This window comes from Equus przewalskii, chromosome 27 (assembly GCF_037783145.1).
Source record: "Equus przewalskii isolate Varuska chromosome 27, EquPr2, whole genome shotgun sequence".
NCBI classification, from domain to species: domain Eukaryota; kingdom Metazoa; phylum Chordata; class Mammalia; order Perissodactyla; family Equidae; genus Equus; species Equus przewalskii.
The window spans coordinates 4411066-4429830 of NC_091857.1; the positions used below are offsets into that span (position 1 = coordinate 4411066).

General features: G+C 34.1%; 1 protein-coding gene across 4 annotated transcripts in view; it reads right to left on the reverse strand.

The window, feature by feature from the left end:
- Positions 1-18765, reverse strand: part of CADM2 (cell adhesion molecule 2) — a 1000353-nt gene that overhangs the window by 287865 nt on the left and 693723 nt on the right. For 2 of the 4 annotated variants that reach the window (XM_070597820.1, XM_070597817.1), the window contains exon 2: positions 9680-9706. The exons of the other annotated variants lie outside the window; for them this stretch is intronic. In XM_070597820.1, coding sequence (XP_070453921.1) covers positions 9680-9706 — 27 coding nt within the window. The remainder of the gene's footprint in view (positions 1-9679; positions 9707-18765) is intronic. 4 annotated transcript variants of the gene reach the window in all.

Consider the following 18765-nt stretch of genomic DNA (forward strand, 5'->3'; position numbering starts at 1 on the left):
CAGATATCCACGTGGCTTGCTCCCTTCCCATCAATTCTCTCCTCAAATGTCCCCTTATTCTACTCTCCCTGTTCAAAATGAGAACCTCCTCCCTTCTCTACTCTGCCCAAGCAATCCTATCTCACCCTTCTGCTTTATTTTTTCTTTAAAATGTCCATCGCATTGTAACACCCTACAGGGTATAACTTACTTCTTTTCTCACTGATGTATTTCCGGCAATCCCTGGCAATGTTGGATGAATGAGTGAATGAATGAATGAGTGAGTGAAAGCCCTATAAAGTAAAAAAATAAGGAATACTCACATTTTTTGTCCCCATTATATCTTAGCTCAGTATAGATGTTCAATAAAAATGTATCAAATGAAAGAACATATTTGTTTTACTCCCTTGCCAAGGATGTTTGGGAAGAAAAAGCATAAAAGGGATATCATATTACAAGGTCTTTCTGTGCACATGGACCATTAGCCTGGGCTCAGAACAGGGCCACATTTTATTCATCACTAAATATCAAGTTCCTGGCTCTGTGATCATACCTTATTTAATTAATAGCTATTTATATCTGGATATCATTGGCTGTTCTAAAAGTCCTTTCTCATATTCTTTTGATGGGTATAACTCTATAAGGTTGGTAATACTGATATTTTTATCTGTATTTTACTGATGTGAAGACTGGAAAACAAGCAAATAGCAGCGTACATTCTAGAACCCAGGTACTCTGATAACCTTCTCCAAAGCCCTTAACAGTACAATTTGCTCACGATAAATGTTTTCTATCATACTGTCAATCAAAGGATTTTTCCACTAAAAATATATGCCTATCATTCCATCTGAATGACATATAAAGTAGAATTTATTTTTAGTATAATTTAACTGTTGTCCTTATAGCATTTGTTTTGAAAATGCCCCTAAATGCCCAACCATTACACATCGGTCACTATATGTCCCCTTATTATAGACTTTTTCTGTTGAGAACCTTGTAAGAAGCCACAAACTTTGGGATTTTAATTACAGGCTTTCTAAACCCCCACACAGGAGCCGCAGAACAAGCAAATACCAATTTTACTAACATAATAGAATGACATGAACCAGTTGAATGAATTGGGTCCCAGAAGATCCTGCCTTGTGGATGAGATGTATTTAGATAGAATCAAATGTATTACAATGATTTATTTATGAAGGAAATGAGGATATAAACTTAAAGTAGCAATGTTTAAACTAATTTCTAATCACTGTACAAAGTTGTACCCTGTTTTGGTGGCAAATAAGTTATGTTTATCCACATGTCCACAGGAAAGCTCACATTTGCATTTCAAGAAGAAAGGAGAGACGGGGGAAATGCAGCTCTATTAAATCAAGTGAAAAATAATATAGAAAATCTAGAGGGGTCTTTCCATCCTGACCCATCTAGTGTGTTCTGTGCAACATGAAGAGGAACAGCTGCCCAAGAGTGAGTAATGAGATAATCCCCAGAGCGAACATGTGAAAACCTCTACACGGTGAGAAATGAAAACCAGAAAGCACGGCGAATGAAACTGCACTTTAAAAACAACTAAAATTATCTATATTTTGACCCACAAATCACCTTACAATAAAATTTTCATGAACACACTCTTTAGCCCTGTTACCGTCTTCTGAGTTCATCATTTCAGATCAGTTATGCCTAACGCTTTTCTAAAACATTACTCATCTTATTGAGAATCTAGCTCCTCACTTCCTGAGAGGGAATCAGAGAGGTTAACATGAGGTGAATGAATGAGAGATCCTGAAGAAAGAGAATGAAAAAGAATGAGAACCAAGTCCATTGGGAGAATATTTTCTTCACCAATATACCCAACCAGGTAGGTCCAATTTATTTGTTCTTCATAACAACTCATCATCATTCTGCGTTACTCCCATTCCCAACCCCAGTCCTACCTGGGTGGGTGGGACCTAGGTAGATACACTTAAATAAATGGGTACAATTTAGGTGAATGATAATGTGCATTAGTCAGATCTCTTTAGAGAATTTAATAGACGAAGAGTCTGAACTCAGGAATCAGTATGCCTGATTTGGAATTGTCACCCTGCCAGTCTGTGAACATATAACAAATTTCTTAACCCTTTGCTTCATTTTCCTCATTTTCTAAAATGAAGATAATTATAGTACCTATCTCAAAGAGTTTTGTGAGGATTACATTGGAAAACACGTATAAAATGTTTAGTGTAATGCCTGGCTCATAGGAAACATTCAAGAAATATTAGCTGCTACAATTTTATTCTTATTCACTTTTTTAAAGTTAGTACAAGGCTGAAATTATAAATTCTATCTTTGAAAATATTATTGCACTATCATATAACAACATCTTTGGCAATTTTTCTAGAGAAATGAGATGAACTGGAAGGTAGATTAAGAAAATAATCTTCTAAAAGTTACCATCTCGGGGTCTTCCACCTGGAGCCCTTAGCAGATACGTCATAGCAACATAATAAGCTTCTGGGTTCTCTTTGTATTTCTAGCATTCCCAACATATTTCCTGATGTGGTATAAATTAGTATAAGCTCCAATATTGATTTTCAGTGAGTTATTTTTGATGAAGATTTTATAGACGTTATGCAAGATTTTGAGTAATTCCTTACACTTTTTAAATTAAGATCTAAACATAGCTTCAACAGAACTTAAGTGATTTTTCAAAAGAAATTATATATAGCCTTATTCCTCAAACTTCACTGCTATTAGAATCATCTTACTTTTACATTTTAAGTATTACATAATCCTCTCTGTGACATAATTTTCTTAATTTTTTCCCTTCCTTTTTGACATCAGGTTGAAATTCTTTAATGACAGTATTTATACACTTTGAGTTTTAATATTTAAATATGAAGAAAGAAAAAAATGTGCATATACCTAGTGAATCATTCACATTATAAGTGTTTATTTTAATTTTGTAATAAATATAAACATATGAATGCCATCAGGAAGATGAAATACAGCTGATATTCATAGAAGAAGTTTAGTTTTTGGACTTATCTTTGACTACATGGTCTATTTTTTCCCCCAAAACCATCATTTAAATAATGATAGTAAAGATGATAATAACAGTAAGTAAAAGTTACTGAGTGATCACTATGTGTCATTTCCTAGGTAAATCTCTTTTTATACATTATCCCATATAATTGTCACAGCAAATGAACATTGAGTGAAGTTAATCAAATTGTCCAGGTGCTCAAATTTAGTAAGCTGAAAAACCAAAATTTGACCTATGTCTGTCTGACTACAAAATGGAAGTTCTCAATATATAGTGCATATTATATTGTACAAACTGAAATATAGGTGCTCCACTTAAGACAAAATCTCAGAATAGTTTGAAGCAATCTCAAAATTTTAACCTTTTGTGTGCCTTTCAAGTTACCTCTAAAGGTGTAATATGATGGGAAACCTGGAATACTAAATGTCATTCTTTGGTTGAACAGCAGACTTTCTTTCTTTTTTTCTTTTTTGAGGAAGATTAGTCCTGAGCTAATATCCACCACCAATCCTCTTCTTTTTTCTGAGGGAGACTGGCCCTGAGCTAACATCTGTGCCCGTCTTCCTCTACTTTATAGTGGGACACCTGCCACAGCATGGCTTGATAAGTGGTGTGTAGGTCTACGCCTGGGATCCAAACCAGCAAACCCCAGGCCACTGAAGCGGAGCCTGAGAACGGAACCACTATGCAACCAGGCCAGACACTGAATAGCAGAGTTTTTATATTCACATCTGAATAAATCATTTTATGAAAATAAAATAAATCATTTTAATAATATTATGTATGACTATTACTTAAATCCAGTAAATTCAAATTATGATTCTTCTCTAAACCACATATATATCTCAGTTTAGATTGCTGAGTGCCCTGCATTATCTTTTAATTATTATGCAAAGTTCAAATAATTATTTTAATTTTTATTTGAGCCCTGAATACTGATTATATGACTAAAGGTGATAGCTAAGTAGTAGCTAATGGCTGGTATTCTAGAAATGACCTAAATGTTATCTCCATTATATTTGTCAAATTTTGAATCAGAAATAAAGCCTAAAAATCAGATTAAAGACTAAAAATATATTTACTGGATTGAAACGATTTAGAAATTTTGTAATTTTCTAGAACAACATTAATCATCAAGATAAATTTAGTCTATGTTTATAAGTTTATAATGGAATGGAATAAAAACATTTTATACAAAGAAATTTTAGGACCACTCTAGGTTCCTTTTCTTCTATCTCCAAGTAGCCAAGCATTGATGAACTTATTTAAATTCACTGTGATATATGAATGCAGGCTACATTGTAGGGTGTTGAGAACTGAAGCAGGAGACAAGCTATAAACTTCTCCAGGAGTGAGCAATTTGAATAAAAAGGATCCATGCAAAAGCTACTATTCGCATAGTAAAATGAGGAAATAATTAGGATAATAATTTTATCCCCATAAAATTAGGACAATTTGATAACTGATTGGTTATGGTAGGAATTAAGTTGGAGGAATTAAAGATATTTGAAATCTTTTAAACTGGGAAATTAGGCAAATATTTGTTCATGAGAAGACTTAGTAAATCTTGAGAGTTCAAATTAGCAGAGAAAAATGTTTATTTGTTTGTTTTTTTATAATTAAAGACTGTGTTGCCTTTTTTCTTTCTTTTTTTTTTTAAAGATTGGCACCTGAGCTAACAACTATTGCCAATCTTCTTTTTTTTTTTTTTTTTCTGCTTTATCTCCCCAAACCACCCCCGTACATAGTTGTATATCTTAGTTGTGGGTCCAAAATGCTTCAGTTTTTAATAGCCAGGTGGAAATGTTCAGCAGGGTGATGGGGATATCAGATAACAGTATAGAAGTAAGATCAAGTCTAGAAAAGTGATAACTGAAATCAACTAAGAAAACTTACAGAAGGAAGACCGTTATATTAAATGGTTCTCTTTTGACTGCAAGCAAGAGAAATCTATCTAGAAAGCTTAATTGAAATAGAGCTGTGTCATAGAACCAAAGGGCAAGGATAAAGTAGAACCTTAGAAATCCATTAGAACAAGGGACTTGAGCACCATGAAGGCACTCTCTTGACCTCGCACTCTTTGTACATCCTACTTCATTGTTCTTTCCTGTCTCAGACTTAATTCATCTTCTTCTTTTAAAAAAAAAAAAATTGTTTTTTTGAGGAAGATTAGCCCTGAGCTAACATCCGTGCCCATCTTCCTTTACTTTATATGTGGGACGCCTACCACAGCTTGGCTTAGCAAGCGATGCCATGTCCCCACTCGGGATCTGAACTGGTGAACACCAGGCTGCCAAAGCAGAACATGCACAATTACCCACTGCACCACCAGGCCAGCCCCTTAATTCATTTTCTTATTCAGTCTTCATACAATATTCATGGTCACAAATTGTAATAAAATTAATTCTCCATCTCTCCTTCTTCCTCTTGCCCCTTTCAGTTTTCCCTCTCTCTTCTTTTCCTACTTCCCAGTTCTAAGTTTTCACCGGAGGAATTTACTGGAACATTTGTCTTTCTCTTAACAGCATGAGGGATAATGGTTGTGGGTACACCATCATCTGGAAAATGATTGCTTTACAGGAAGTGACGTTAATCTCTCAAAGGGGAGGTAGAGAGCTGAACCAACACTGCAAAAAGCCACATTTCAGGGATCAAAGATATAGCCTGAATGAAACCTATAAGCCAGAACAAGATATAAAGGGAGAGAGAAAGAGGTAAAAAGTAGTTAAAAAGAAAATCAAGTCTGTATAGAGACACTGAAACCAAGGGAAATGGAAAATCAAAAGAAATGATATATATTCAGTAGAAAAAAATGAGTAATTTGAGGATTGGGAAATCACCATTGGATATGACCATTAAAGAATAGTTGGTGATCTTCAGAATGGCAATTTCTGCAGGGATAAGGAAATAATTAGTTGCTACATGATTTGATGAAATTCTGATGTATTATGTTTATACTCTTGCCCTCAGAAACTGGTATAATAACCAACATATAAAAAAGGAGGGAGAGAAAATTAGAGTAATTTTCTATGCCATTACAAATCATTGCTAACTCGTGGTGAACTCTCTTTTAACCTAAACACCCCACAAATTGTTGTTTTAAGAATCCACTTAAAAATTTTATTGGGAAGATAGTGTCAAATTTCCCAGTCTGTGATTTCTGCAATGCAATCCTTTCTCCTTAAAAAAGATAAAGACACATTCCTCTCTCCAATATACCAGAAGCTCCCCACATTTGGATGATTCCATAAGGATAAATAAATGAGATGTGATCATCTCCAAAACTTGCCATAGAAATTGGACAATAAAAGCACTGAGTAGTTCTATTATCTCTACATAATATACATCTGTCTCAAACAATCGTTAGAAATAAAATTTCAATTTCTACTTGAGGCATAGTTCATTTTAAAGTCATTTCTTGTCTCCATAATACCTTACAGATGCAAAAATATAGGTATATAACACCTTGTAGATGTAAAAATAGTAAACTATGTCCTAAAGACCCCTACAGGCTTGTACACAAGTGGAGAAAGGAGATACAAATAAAATGGATAGGTGTGGAACAGTAGGGCTGGTGATGTGGGAAGCACTAAATTGGGCACAGAAATATGTTTACATCGCAAAATCCTAGCCAGCTTGAGTCCTGACATGACTTAACAGATGCCAGTGAAATAGTTCATAGCTGTAATCCTCCAATGGTGAATTGGTTTTGTGGGGGATCAGAACTGGCCACTCCAAAATGTTTCTCTTTACCTTGATTATTTTTGAGAACAAAAGACTCTAAAAGAAACTTTGACCTTCCCCCTAACTGCCTAAAAGAGTTTAAGATAGAAGGCCTGTCCCCAGGACAGGCCATCAGCATGGATAACTCTGAGTATCTAGACTGTGAGGGTCCTTGTTTAGCCCATTCTCATCAAATTTCTGTCTATCAAAGATTTGTTTTTCCATCTCCATGTAAATTTCCTGCCTCCCCTTTGAAGCCCAAAACCACTATCCCCAATATCTTCCTTTGTGTTTAGCTGAAGATGATATTTAAGGTAGCAGTTTTGGTCATTCTGACTGAGTTACTCACCTTTCCTGGGTTTCTCCAGTGTATACACATTATTAAACTTTGCGTAATTTTCTCCTGGTACCCTGTCTCACATCAATTTAATTTTAGACCAGCCAGAAGGACCTAGAGGGTAGAGGAATTGTCTTCCTCGCTTACAGTTTCCTATACATAATACTTTGTAATCTGTATAATTTAAATTATTGTCCATTGTTTTTAAGAATTATCAAATGAACATCAAAGTAATTATTAACAGTTTTCTATAATCAAATGTAGTAATGACTTATGATCACTCCATTGCCTGTTACATCATCAAATTTATTTTCCTCCACTCTCATAAATCACAGGTCTTCACTCAAAAGGTGTCCTCATTATACTGAAATCAGTTGTACTCATTCCTGCTTCACACCTTTACTTATGATTTCAGATTCTTTTTTCCTATGTACCACTTTTTTCTATATGCATTCCACCCGTCCTTTAAGTAGCAGTTCAAGCCCCACCTCCCCCATAAAGCATTTTCTGAGAACAAGGACTCCAACTTTAAAATCTCTCTCTCTAATGCTCTTTACAAGGAAGCAGAGCAGATTTTATCACCCCAAAATCTGCCACTTTGGTGTGTGGATTATTTTGAGCTAAAGGCAATCAAACCCTAGCTGATTCAGCAGGAGATCTTCAACTCCCCCTAAACTGTTTAAATTTCCATAGGAAATGGGTCCTATACAAAGAAGAGAGCTAGCACCAGAGATACCTTCTTACCTAGGAAACCTATCTGCATAACAGGGCAACCTTTGTTTCCAAACATACCCTCCACCTTCCTGTGAAAGACTTCCCACCTCTGTGTTTCCCCAGACCCCGGGCCCTTTCCTTAGCTGAGGATGGTATATAAGCCTCAATTACGTGGCTGCCTTTTTAGTTTTCATATCTTTATAGGGCTCCTGTACATATGTAATTAAATTTGTTATTCTTCTGTTAATCTGTCATATCAATTTAACTATTAGACCAGCCAAGGAACCTAGAAGAAAAGAAGGGAAAATTTTTCCACCCCTACAACACCCAAGTTCTATATCCCACAATTAACACATTATTATACAGTGTCCTTAATTCTTCATTCCTAAAACTGTACATCTTAATCTTTTATTATATAAATACATTATGTGTACATATTCATAAACATGTGTTCATTATCAAGTAATTTCTTAATGGCTCTGTAAATGTATTTCTTTTGTTCACAACCAGACAGAAAATTACTGTGGCAAGGATTGGCTAATTCTTCCTGCACATTTATTGAAACAAGATACTAGGCTTGGTATGGAGGATACAACAAAGGGGAACAATAAATTTGCCATCTTGTCTTTTATATCTTTAGTATTCCATAAAACAGATATTTTGCTAGGAAAATAGTAGTTGCACACTAAATGCTTAGCCTTGTAGAGAGCAGTTAATTCTTTAAAGCTGAGTCTACAGCATAGTTTTAAAAGCAGCTAAAAAACTAGAACTTGAGGGGGGGACAGGGCTGGAGGGAGAGGATAAGAGAGAAGGGTGGCCTTGTGGCGGATTTGAATATGGGAAGCGAAGACAGAGATAAAACCACCCAGTCATTCCTCCTGAGCACACAGGAAAATATTAGGCAGGGCAATACTAAATGATGAGGAGCCAGAATATTCTCTATAAGGAGGCAGGTTTGTGAGAAGCAAAAGGAAACTAGTGTTGTTCAAAATGCTAGTAGCAGCAGGAAATCTACTAGTTGTTTTACATATTTTACCTAAGTCAACCCTCACAACAACCTACTGAAGGTTTTATTATTACTCATACTCTGTAGATACGAAAATGAAGATAATAGATATATGATCTATTACCTTTAATTGCAGTTTTGCTGGACAAGAATAAATGAAAAAGAAAAAATATATATTTCTATATAAGGAGAAAAAATTTTTTAAATACATAGATTGTTCTAGAAAGTATGAAATTGAAACACATAAACTATAAACCTATGATAAAATATCATACATATATTTGAATTCTTTCAAAACCTCTAAAGACTTTGATACATCAAACCAAAAGTCTTCTTTCAGGGAGACAATCTGGAATTAGACACATGCATCCTCTCTCATGAAAATATATTTTCAGAATTCTAGCAAATGCAAACTTAATATGACTAGGAAATGGAAGAAAAGTCATAAATAGAAACCTATAGCTTATAATATTCAATTTTTAAAGGATAAAATTTTCTTTTCAAATAATTCTATGAAGGTATATTCAACTTTGAGACTTTCTATCAGCTTTATGTTATGCTATGTTTTTTCCAACTCACAATTTTATCAAGGAAACTAAGGTCAACAGGTAAAATGTTAGCGTACAAAAGCACTTTGTTCCATTTGGAATAAAGTGGAAAATAAAATAGGAAACAAACAAACTAACAAACAATCATGCAAACACAGATATATCAGAAACTGAATAACTGAAGTTATATATTTATGGAAATTTGTATTCATAGAAATTTACGACTAATATCTATACACCAATCTAGTATTATTACCAACAGAATTGGCTCTATCATTTAAGAGAATTCAGAACACTGAGCAGAAAAGTGAATCACGGTGAATCATGCAGAATGGACAGGAGCTCACCTTTAGCTTTATTCTTTGAAGCAGCCGCTGGTACCCAGGAAAGATTGCACAAGAAGAAGAGAACAAGCATGTTAGATATTAGTCAGAGTCTCTAATTAGTAAGAAAGAGAGATACGTTATGACTATTAGTTAAAGTCTAAAAAGATACATTTATGATTATATGATCAACACACTTTATATGAATAGGACCTATAACAAAGAAAATGACCATTGGTTACATTTGCTAGTACATGACAAAAGTCCTTGAATAAGAAAGAGTAAAATAGATACGAGCCACACAGTACAAATTCCAAAAACCATAAGGCACAAAATTCTTTTTATGGACTTTCTCCATGTCCTCCTTAACTTATAAACTTTAATTAATAATTCGATAAAGCAATACTCATATATGCTTTAAATATATTTCATTTTACTTAACAATTAAACACTAATCCGTAACATTTGGATAAATCACAAGGTATGTCACTTGCATTTATTGAGTGCTTACTAAATGCCAGAGACCAAGGATGAGTACTTCCATACATTTTCCACTTATGACAACCTCAAGAAGTAAGTTCTCTTATCATTACATCACAAAAGTGGAAACTGGGATGTAAAAAATCAGATTACCTGCTGACTAGGGCACAACTGGAAAGAAGCAAATTTGAGATTTGATACTAGGTGTTTCTAACTCCAGAATCTGTGCTGTATGATACTACCTTACACTATTAGGATTTAAGGCACTGAGTCACCAACGAAATTGCAAATATCAGGTCTGCAAAGATAAATCAAAGTCACATGCTTCATTAAACTCCAGCTATTTGGTACTTGATTGACCACATAGCCATCAAACTAGAAAACTCCATACTTTAAATGGCATTCAGTTCCTACTAAGCAGTTTATATCTAGCCATAAACACTATTTGGGGTGGAAGTAAACTTAATGAGGAAATCGGAACAGTCCTACAGGGCAGTTCTCTACGCAAAGGAAAACATCCAGACGAAATGCATAATTAGATACCTCTAAACATTTTGAAGTGATATGTTCTATTTTGATTTAGATACTATTTAAAAATGAAGATTGACAGAGGAAGGAGTGCTTTTTCTCTCTGTAAACGATGTAAAAGTTGAAGTGGCCTATCTCCTAATTGAGAAATCTGTAGCCTCTAGTTCAACACACTGACCTTCAGTGAAGCTTAATTCAGATTTTAGATCAAGTACTTATGAATCACGCATGGAAACTTTAAATTTAAACTTCATTCTTTCAAGTTATTTAGAGCTAAAGGAAAACTTCTAGCAAGCCTAGGTACATGCCAGATTACTTACAGAGAATTTCATTTTTATCCACAATCATGGATACTATCTTACTATGTACATTTATCTTCCACCATTTGATTTTAAAAAAGTACTTATTTTTAAAATAATAAGTATTTTTTCAGATAAAAATATATTAAGTTAAAAGCAGAATTATTACAGGAAACCTTGATTAAGTCCTTGCTTAAACCCATTCAGACCCTCCACAGCTTTAAAATGGAGGTAGGGCTGGAGAGGGAAAAAGTTCGTATTGTTTGGAAGATAAAATGTAAACCAACTTAAAAAAAGCAAAGATCCAAACTTAAGCTACCAGCTGTTTGATGACATTGTTACTAACTGTGATGTACCAATTCATAACACAGTGTATAGCCCATTAGAATCCCGAAAATATTCAATATTCAAATCTAAATTTGAAAACTTATTTTTACCAAGAAATTAACTCCTATTTAGTGAATGAAATACTTCTACTTTGTTGTTTATTTTTACAACAAAATTGATACCTGCAAAAGATCAGAAATGACAGACGTAAGGAAACACCTGATCCTTCTCCAATGCCTGCTACTGAAGGAGTAACCAATATTAACGGTTTGCTAATGTTAGAAAAATTTTGCAATTCTTATAAAAACCAATAACATATGTATTTTGTGTATTTTCTTTCCAAAAACAGGATCATACTATACACATTCCTTTGTAGTCTGCTTTTTCCACATTTTCCAGGTTAGTACATGGAATTCTAACACACTAATTGTAATAGCTGTACATTTTTCTATGGTGACTATGAAGTGTGGGACTATTTTCCTGTTGATAGACAATCAGTTTGTTTGTACTAATTTTTTTTTGCTGCTACTGACAAGGCTGCAGTATATAGCCTCAGTTCTAGCCCTGGTATACTGTGGTGGTGTTTGGTTTCTGTTGGACAGATTCCCAGGTTGTTTTCATATTTCTATCCAGAAAACCACTGACAAAGGAGAAGACCTTAAATCTTACAGGTGGAAGGGTTGGGAACATTTGGAAAGGACGTATGGAAGTGTATTGAATGCTCTAAAATAAGAGGAAACTAGAAAAAGAAAGAGAAAAGAAAAGTATGGAATCTAGTGTTCTAGATAACTGACACATTGACGCTCCTTGGATCTTTTAAACCACAAACTACTTCATTTAACTTTTCTGGCTGTTTGTTTTTCAATTAAAAATTGTTTTTAATCCCTCGGTACAATTTTAGTGGATATCAGAATTCTAACCATTAGGAATTATTTTCATTTTTTGTATTGTTTTTAATGCTACACAAAGCTGAAAGATTTATTTTCAGATTACGCAAAAATATTTGTCTCAGTTTCAAAGAAAATATTTCAATGTATCAGTACATCGACTTATTCACGTGAAAAGAAATTTCACTTCAAATTCATTCCTTAAAATTTTTAGCAGGAATCAAAGAAAAATTGCCAAAAACCTTTAGAAATGTTTGAGACAATAACTAGTATGCAATGTGTAACAGAAACAACTAATCTTTTATTATAATTAATCTTTTTCTTAAAAATTAGTGAAACATACATAGAGATGGCAAATCTTTACATTTCTCAGTGGAATGGAGGTGAATTATTGAAAGATCTTAAACATTACACGAAGACAGATGATTTTATTCTTAGGTTATGGGGTGGATACCAAAACAAAATAGAAAGGAAAACAGAACCTTTCTGTCTGTTTCTGTATGTGTTCAGACAGCTAACACTAGACCAGCCTGGTTAATATAATTGGAAAGAGGCCAGGCTACCAGCCTTGTTAGCCCAATTATAATTCCCTGCATATTCAATAAAAGAAGCCAAGATGACAGCAATACTGTCATAAATGTCATGTTCAATACTTGTAAGATTTTCCATTGTCAGCACAGTCCAATTATAAGTCAATTGTAAAGTGCACATTGCACACCACCCAAAAGTGACTGAAAATTATCTTAAAAATGCAATTTTAACAGTTCATAGTTAAAATTAAAAGAAAGGAAGAAAAGGTACTTTGACCAGAGAAAAGTTTTAGATATGACATCAACATTTCTTCACCTTTATGATAAAAGCAGCAAGTTCTAACTATAGCATTAGAGTTTTTCACACTATTTTGTCAAAGATGATTAATCATAATATTAAATTTGCAACTGCTAATAATTATAATGTTAATAATGTGAAAACTTTTGCATATAATTTTTGAAGAAAAATCATGTAAATTAATAATATAAATCCCAAATCTACTTACAGATGAATGTTGAATAGTTACTGAATATTAGGTATTATGTTAATAAGATTTATCTCTAAAAATGCCAATACAAATGATCAAAAAGTGAAAATATAATTAACTGATTACATTACCTATTTAGTTAATTAGTTTCATTTAATTAGTTGATTGACTGTTTGATAGATATCACTATGTAACAATTTTGAGAAGCATTGGTGAATCTAAAACAGTGTTTCTCAAAATGAAGTACAGGGCATTCTCAGGGGAGATGAGATAAACTTTACCTACCTCAAAATTGATATGACCTAGTCACATTTTCCTGTTTTTTTAATTCCTATTTCTTATTTTGAGATTTAGTCATAACAAAATGGTGATATTTTTATTGGTATTTGCAATATTTGGATAATGTAGAACATACTGGATTTGTGGTTACCTTTAGAGGTGTTTGCTGAAAAGTTATTAAGCAATGAAACATTTGGTAAATAGATCGTAAAGACATAACTGGTATTTATTCACAGAGAACTAACGTTAAAGCACTATGGATCTTTCTGTTTCAAGATTATGCAGAATTTCTTTGAAATGCTTTGCTATTTTAGCCTAGTATTTTTTATTTTTCCTTCCATAAGCAAATTTATAGATGAGGGATCATTGTTTCTCAATAGGGAAGTAATATACTTAGAAAGTTCTTAGATGTTCCAGGAAGACAGAGGTTCCTGACATCTATGACTTCATATTCAGATATGTTAGGTGTTTCCTTTGCCCCTAATTTATCTGCAATGAAATGTAACCAAACAAAACAAACAAAAACCCATTGCTGTTGGTAGATACTATATAATATAAATTTTTTAAATGTGAAGAAGTAACTCATATACATATGTGCAAATTACGAAAATAAAGAGAATACGTTGCCACTACTACCTGCAAGAAGTACAATGAAAACTAAGAGATCCAAAATATTACAAGGCTGGGATCCAGGGAAGATAAGTGACTTTCTCTAGGTCACACAGCTATTTGGTAACAAACGTACTACCAAAACACCATGCTGGATAAACATAGACATTTTCAAATCTACTACATCAAAATGCAATCGTTAGATATAGTATAGCAATGTAGTGCTCATCAATCCCAGGTGAGTTTCACTCTTTTTTACAAAGAAGGAAATCATGCTGATTTTTTTTTTCGAGGAAGATTAGCCCTGAGCTAACATCTGAAACCAATCCTCCTCTTTTTGCTGAGGAAGACTGGCCCTGAGCTAACGTCGATGCCCATCTTCCTCTACTTTTATATGTGGGACGCCTACCACAGCATGGCTTGCCAAGCAGTGTCATGTCCGCACCTGGGATCCAAACCGGCAAACCTCAGGCCCCTGAAGCAGAATGTGCAAGTTTAACCACTGCACCACCAGGCCGGCTCCTGGAAATCATGCTGATTTTAAAAGGAGAAGTACTACTACATCTAATTTATCAGATGCTTCCCACATTATTACAGTCATTCAAGATATGGAAATTAAAATAACTGCATTTCAGGGCTAGATAGCCACCTGCATTTCCCACTTTTTCTCCAATAATCCAATGCAAAGTTAAACATATTCTTTCACTAATCACTTGAGATTTATTTAAAATAACATCTTTCTTAGTTATCAACTAACATCGTTTAAACACGAGAATTTTCTTCTAAGTTTGTTAGAATTTGAAGACTTGAAAAAGTGTGACTTTATGTAATTTCTTTCACAAGTTTTTTTTTCTTAATAACCACACAAATTTCACACTGGGAAAAATGTGTAAAGATGATGCTAGAGAAAGAAATGTTTGCTAAAGGAGTTATACCCTAGAGGAACCAAATATTTGATGAGTGAAAATTTCTCTTCATACAAATACTCCAGCCAATAAAGAAAGAGAAAATAATCAAATTCAAAATCATCATTCTGCACTTCTTAACAAGTTCTCAAACACGGGCAGTGATCCCCATTCTTGCTAACACCAGGCACTGTACACCTTCTCATGGAAGGACACAATACCACATAACAAGTATTATTTCCAAAATAATCAAGTCTGGATAGGATCATGCCCCTACGTTTAACTTGCAATGTCCAATAAATACAGGGAACAAAAAAATACATCAAATCAATGCAATTAGTCAAATCTTGAATGTGGGAAACCACACACAAGCAACTTTGGCCTTTGGTTCCTTTAGCAAATATATATCAGGGATAAAAATTAACAATTGGAGGGGGACCTAAGAGACATATCAAACGATCGCCATGTGTAGACTACTTTGGATCCTGAACTGAGCTCTGGATATTTCATGGTATTAAGAAATTATTTTTAATATTTAGGTGGGATAATAATATTGTGGCTATGTTTTTTTTGTCATTACCTTTTCACAAAATTAAATATTTATGAAAAATGACCTGTTGCCTGAGATTCACTTCAAAATAATCTTGTGATGTGTGTTGTTTATTACATTTTCTTCCTATTCTTGTATATGATTGAAATCTGTGATAATAAAAAAAATTCTTTAAACCATTCAATTAAATATCTGAGTTTATTTCTGTTTTAAATATTACTGATTTCTTGACACCAATTTTCCTATATGATTAAATGTAATAGTATATATAAAACAGCACAGTATTGGTCTTTATATCGAATGAGATCAATTTATGATGTGAGTAAATTATTTATAGTATGTGCAAGTCTAACAGGCACCATTGAAATAATTTTGGTTTATGAAATTTAGTCTTTAAAATGTGAGATGTAGTAATTTCCTCTATGAAATAACCATTTTGTTTCTAGAGAGATGAAATGGAGGCTTTTTAAGCTTCCAACTACTTTACTCTTGTGTATTTTGAGAGTTAAGTAATCTATATAATTCTTTTCCGCATTTCCTCACTCTATACATATGAATTAATTGTGTATCAAAATAACTGTTATTTTGCATTAAGAATTTTTCTCTCTACTCTTTCCATGCTTCTAGCACTGATAGTTTACATATAAAATATTTACACTACCTTATTCTATATTTATTTCTTTTGCTCTCAGGAATCTCTTTAAACTTTATGAATCACTACCAATTTATAAATCTCTTTTTTTTAAGCTATATACATACTCCCCTGTGGGCTTATGACTTTCTCCCCAATAAGTATAAGAAGAAGTTTTCAAGGCCTTGTAAAAATTTGACTCAAACTCATGCCTCTAGAAGAGACTATAAAATAAATGCAAACCTTAGATGTATCAGTCATATATTATTATGAAAGCTTTGAGGCACTACAAGAATAAAAGGGTCTCAATAAATAAAGTACATGGGCATCCTTTGAAGTCATATTTTATGTCTGTGTTACTAAACCAAGAAGCTATTTTAGAAATACCCTGAATCTATAACTGGAATAAAAGACAGTGTTGGAGATTAGTCTCATATCATTTTAGTCCCCAGATCTTCAGTGGCTAACGTTGATGGGTTAATATACATACTTTAGATTGTTGTCAACTACATGAACATGATTAAATTTAAGAAATTTTTATAAACAGATACTTAGAAATAACTTCCAATATCAGTGAGATTGGTCACATTTCTTATTTTCTAGATGTTATTATTTTCAGTTTTTTCTACTGAATTACTACCCTAATTAGAAGTTTTCTACTCAATAATTTATTTGAAAATATATTCTATTTTACTAATTTAAACATATGCAAAGTAAATAGTACTTTTATGATGATAAGTTTATTGGTGTCAGTGCCGTGGAGTCCGAACTTCTAGCAACCTTGTGGACAGCAAAGTAAAACCCCGCCTTGTCTTTTTTGGGCCATCCTCTCATCTTCTGGCACTAGATCAGACAATGCTCTGCTGCTATTTATAGGGTTTTCATAGCCAAATTTCTTCATAAGTGGGGGGCCAGTTCCTTCTTCTTAGTCTGTCTTACTCTGGAAGCTCCGCTGGGAATCTGTCCACCCTGAGTGACCCTGCTGGTATTTGAAATACTGGTGGCATAGCTTTCAGCATCACAGCCAGACACAGCCACCATGGTTTGACACCCAACAAATGGGTGCTATGGTTTCCTGACTGGGCAAATGAACCTGGGCTGCAATGGTGAAAGCAACAAATCTTAACCATTAGACCACCAAATGCCCATAAATAGCATCGGTAAAATAATAAAGCAATTCTATATCCTTATGTGAATACTTGCTGACCCATTAGAGTTCTCCAAGTGTCATGTAGAACCAATAACGTTATGGCATCTACCAATAAGGGTTCCTATTCTAAGGCAGATGGTGATATGAGAAAAATCGTACAACATAAGCATTCTCTCTGCGCGTATACACATATATGTGTGTGTGTATGTATACAGAATGTAATATTACGTAATCATTTTGTATAACCATATGCACATGTAGCAGTTTACTCAATTCATTTTATACCATTAGACTTTTTATTTTTATCTAAGAAGAAAAATGGCTGGATTCTGTATTAGTGTTGAGAATGGTTTTCAATTACAGAACCAGAGTATCACCTAATAAACACATTTTGGACTGATGACAGTTTTACAATAATTGTAATGGATTACTGGAAGGGAATCCATACCACCTGGGGCTTACACTCACCACAAGGGTTTACAGCTTCAGCTTCAGGAGGGTAGTGACAAGAGATAGGTCAAGGGACAGAAATGGAAAAAATTCTTGACAGAAATAATCAAATGATTTCACTTGACGTTTTTTGAGAAGATGTATAACTAGAGAGAGAAGTGAAATTCAGGACCGTGTGCTGATTTGGCCTATAGCATTCAAGCAAATAGTTACGAATTAAAAAGAAACTCAATGATCCCTAAGTCCTAATTACTAGATAATGGGTTCATTCAGAATCTATTTAATCCGCTCAGCGTCATTCAGGTAACTTGTTCAACTCCCAGGGGATCCAAAGGCAAGTGTTGTGGTTTAGCCAGCAAGGTGAAGCTCCTCCATGCGTAAGCATATGACCAAGAAATGTTTGGTTTTGCCTTAGCGCATCGCCCCAGGGAGGAGGTCCAGCAGGGCAAAAGGCGACCTCCAGATGGTTGTGTGTGACTCACTGCCTCTCCGGGGGACCCATCGAACTGCTGCTTCAGGTGGGGTCACGATTCCCTAAAATCAAGTCATCCACTCTACAAGAGCTCAGACCCAGAAGACACACACTTACCATACATTCAGTATTTAAGGCCTGCTAATTCAAGGAGCACTTAGATGCCTATTTATAGTACATCACTTCCATAAACCAAATGAAGGGAATGCCATCATTTAGAAATGCTATTTTCAAATTCTTTAGACAAGATCTCTCGTAGATTTTACTGTAATATAATATAATTAAGGCTTGCTGACACACAGATACTATTTTACTTACAGTCTTAATAAGTGACAGGAGAAGAAATCACATTGCTGATTCAATTGTAAATAGGTGGGTAAGTGCTGGGCTGTTGATACTTGGTTCCAGTGAGTGTTATGGAGAATCTCAGTGGCATATTTTCCTATGTTCCTCTGCTTTTGCCTCCTAATTAACACTTTTATTTTATAACACGTTTATTTTATATCGGTATAGTCAGTGCTGTTT